The sequence below is a fragment of the Ornithorhynchus anatinus genome, chromosome X3 (genome assembly GCF_004115215.2).
Source record: "Ornithorhynchus anatinus isolate Pmale09 chromosome X3, mOrnAna1.pri.v4, whole genome shotgun sequence".
In the NCBI taxonomy this organism is placed as follows: domain Eukaryota; kingdom Metazoa; phylum Chordata; class Mammalia; order Monotremata; family Ornithorhynchidae; genus Ornithorhynchus; species Ornithorhynchus anatinus.
Window position 1 is genome coordinate 31425731 of NC_041751.1, and position 3328 is coordinate 31429058.

The window sequence follows — 3328 nt, forward strand, 5'->3', positions numbered from 1 at the left end:
GTTTGGCACGTAAGGGCAATGAGCCGGAAAGCCCTGCATCATGGCCTAGCGGATAGAGCACAGGCCTGGAAATCAGAAGGACCCGGGTTCTAATTCCAGCTCCGCCACGTGTCTGCCGTGTGACCTTAGGCAAGTCACTTAAAATTTCTGTACCTCAGGTACCTCATCTGTAAAAGGGGAATTGATTGGGAGCCCCATATGGGATACGGTCTGTGTCCAGACTGACTAGCTTGAACCTACGCTAGTGTTTAGTACAGTGCCCCAGCACATGGTAAGCACTTAATGCTGCTCAAAAATATATATAACTGAACACTTCTGGAAATGTCTACTCCACCCTTGCTTCCTTGACTGGCTGGCATCCATCTAAGAAATGAGGATCAGTAGCATTTTCCATGACACTGCATGATACCTAGAGAGTGGTGCTCTGTCCATCAGACAAGATCTTAAATTGTAGCTCACCAAGACATTCTGAGCAGGGAGGAATATGCTCCCTATCCTGTACCTATTCCAGACCTTACTCTGAATAATTTGTTTATATTAAGGTATATTTAATATCTCTCTCCCCCTCTAGCCTGTAAGCTCCTTGTGAGTAGGGAACATGTCCACCCATGCTGTTATATCGTACTCTCCCCCATCACTTAGTACAGTGCTCTGAACACAGTAAGCACTCGGTAAACACAACTGATTACTCTACGGCAGAGGCAGCATAAACAAAGGACAGGTGAATGGGACAAATAGCCCTCTGAATGGGCAGTAAGTGTGAGAAGGTCGAGAACTAAAACTTGTCTCCTTTAAGGGATAGGTGTCTAAGATACACGTTCAAGAGGGGCCCTTAGGCTCTTTCAAGAAGCCAAGCAAATTCCATGGATCCCGAGGTCAAGAAAGCTTTTCAGAGGTTTTACTGTTGCTGGAAATGATCCACAATACTAGATGCATCACTGAAATCTTTATTAATCCACTGCCCGGGATGGAAATAAGGACCAACGTGACCTGTTCATTTCAATATGCTGTCATCATTGGCTAAAAGAGAACACAAAAGAAACCCCGTTAGGTTTTACGCTAGAATGATGCAACAAATTCACCATAACAAATTCACCATCTAAGAGTATTTAAGATGGTTTCGGGAGCAAGTACACCCAATTCAGGCATAGGGTTTCCTACTATTTCGCTTTATGAATGTTTGTATGTACATTTCCAAAAATTCAAATGGAAATGTGCATACTAAGATCAGTGGAAAAATACAGAAGTTCCTTTAAGCATAATCTCACATCTCTTCTCCTAAAAGTGGAGCAGTCAGCACAGCTCTGGGGCTCTAGTCTAAAGGAGCAAGTAAGGTGTCCCTCAAAGGACTCACAATCTATGAATATAAGTGGGGGAGGAACTCCTTTCCCCCTCCCCCCAACATCTGGGGCAAAGATATAGAGTTCTCACCCCCCTGCCTATTCCAGCTTTTTTTCCAGGCCTTCATTCCGGCCTACGACCGACCCCTTCCCTGAAAAAGCGGCCGACGTTTTAAAAACAATGTTTCGACTCTGATCAGAAGGCAATACCTTCTGCCAGTTCTCTCTCGATACGTTTCAATTCATCCTGGCGCTTTTTCTCCTCAGCGGCAACTCTTCTTTCCTCTTCAGCTCGGGGCTTCAGGTAGTCTGTTTTTAGGAGAAATATCTCAAGTGTCAGTTTAAAGAAAACCACTTAAGCAATAAGCTGAACCTTTAGGCTCAACCTCGAGTCTTGCTGCTCCTGGTTAACGAACACCTTCCGACCCCTCTTCATCTGATCGACTAAAGTCCCTCCCTTACTTCGCCACGCAAATTCCCCTGTATCCTAGGGTCAGAGGAAAATAGAGCAGGACTCGGCAAAAGACCGAATGCCTTGCCACGATGTGAAGCAGCGTGGCCTGGTGGATAGGGCACGGGCCTGGAAGGCCTGAGTTCGAATCCCGGCTTTGCCACACGTCTGCTGTGTGACCCTGGCTTCTCGGCGACTCAGTTACCTCATCTGAAAATGGACACAATGTCTCAACGGGCCATCCTATGTGGGTAATTTTCCCGTCTGTTAAAGTAGTAATCTGGCAGGGTGGAACAGAGGAGTGGGTTGGATATTTTTAAGGCCAAAGGTGAGCGCGCCGGCAGCGTTAATAAAATGGTCAAAATGACCGCGTTCCACATTGCTCTATAACCAAGGTGACCCTGGCTGAGGCCCACGGGAAGGTCACGGGGCCGACGTTACTTTTCCTTCAGAAAAGCACCACCACCTCCGGTACCGAACTCCCCCCCCCCCCCCCCCGGCCCCTCCTCCCCTTAACGTCCCCTCCAGCCTTTCGTCACCGAATGGGGACGGGGAATGGGCCAGAACGGAAACGTGTCCATGCGGGCGGAGCGGGCCTGTACCACCGCTCACTTTCCACGGAGAAGAATGCGAGCCCGGGATCAGACGGGCCTCAAATACTACCGCTCCCGGCCCCGGTGAGATGAGGCCGCGGGAAGAGGATGCCGCGGCATAAAACCTCCGACGCTTTCGGAACCAAGCGGAAAGGGCAGCCCCCGCCCTTGACCCCTGTGACCTCTACGGAGAAAACGATCGGGGATCCGGGGGAGGGGGAGAAAGCGGGCCTCTGCAGCTCCACCGCCACGCTTCTAAATCCGAGCCCAGATGAGAGAGAGGCGAAAATCCGGCCGCCCTCCCGAAAGGGGAGAGTCGGGGCCCTCCGGGGCTGAGGGGACGGCGGGCGCGCTGCCCTCCGCCACCGGGCGTGGGGGGCGAGGCCCCCGTCTTACTCACCGTACCGCTTGGCTCCATAGACCACCCCTACCAGCAGCGCCGAGTAGCGGCCGAACTGTGAGGAGAGGGAGACAAGAGACCGGGTCAGACCGGGAGGAGAACAACGGCGCCGCCGCCCCCGCTCCGCCAGGGACCGTGGCGCCCGGAACGCGGGGCGGGAGGAGAGACGGCGGGGCGGGGAGAGGGGGTTCACCTTGATGAGGGGAGACACTTGCACCGGAGGCACCATCTTGTCCCCGACTCTCCCGCCGGAAGCAGAAGCTGCGCCGCTGAGCATGATGGGGAAGGGGGCGGGGCCAAGGGCGATGCGGTTTCCCGAAGTCCCGATCCGGACGGTATGGCGGAAAGCTCGCCCCTCTCCCGCCCCGTTTCCGATCCCCGCGTCCTCTTTTTAGGAGAGCGGCTCGGCCGGATAATAATAATAATAATAATGTTGGTATTTGTTAAGCGCTTACTATGTGCCGAGCACCGTTCTAAGCGCAGGGGTAGACACAGGGGAATCAGGTTGTCCCACCTGGGGCTCACAGTCTTCATCCCCATTTTA

At 52.6% G+C, this 3328-nt stretch overlaps 1 protein-coding gene across 1 annotated transcript; it reads right to left on the reverse strand.

Annotated features, from left to right (window-relative positions):
- Positions 1–927: 927 nt before the first annotated feature.
- Positions 928–3076, reverse strand: ATP5ME (ATP synthase membrane subunit e). The gene is made up of 4 exons (XM_001514299.4): positions 2978–3076; positions 2785–2839; positions 1551–1649; positions 928–1020 (listed from the first exon to the last, which is right to left on the reverse strand). Exons 1-4 carry the CDS (start codon positions 3059–3061, stop codon positions 995–997), a joined length of 264 nt encoding a protein of 87 aa, XP_001514349.1. The 5' UTR covers positions 3062–3076; the 3' UTR covers positions 928–994.
- Between the last annotated feature and the right edge of the window lie 252 nt (positions 3077–3328).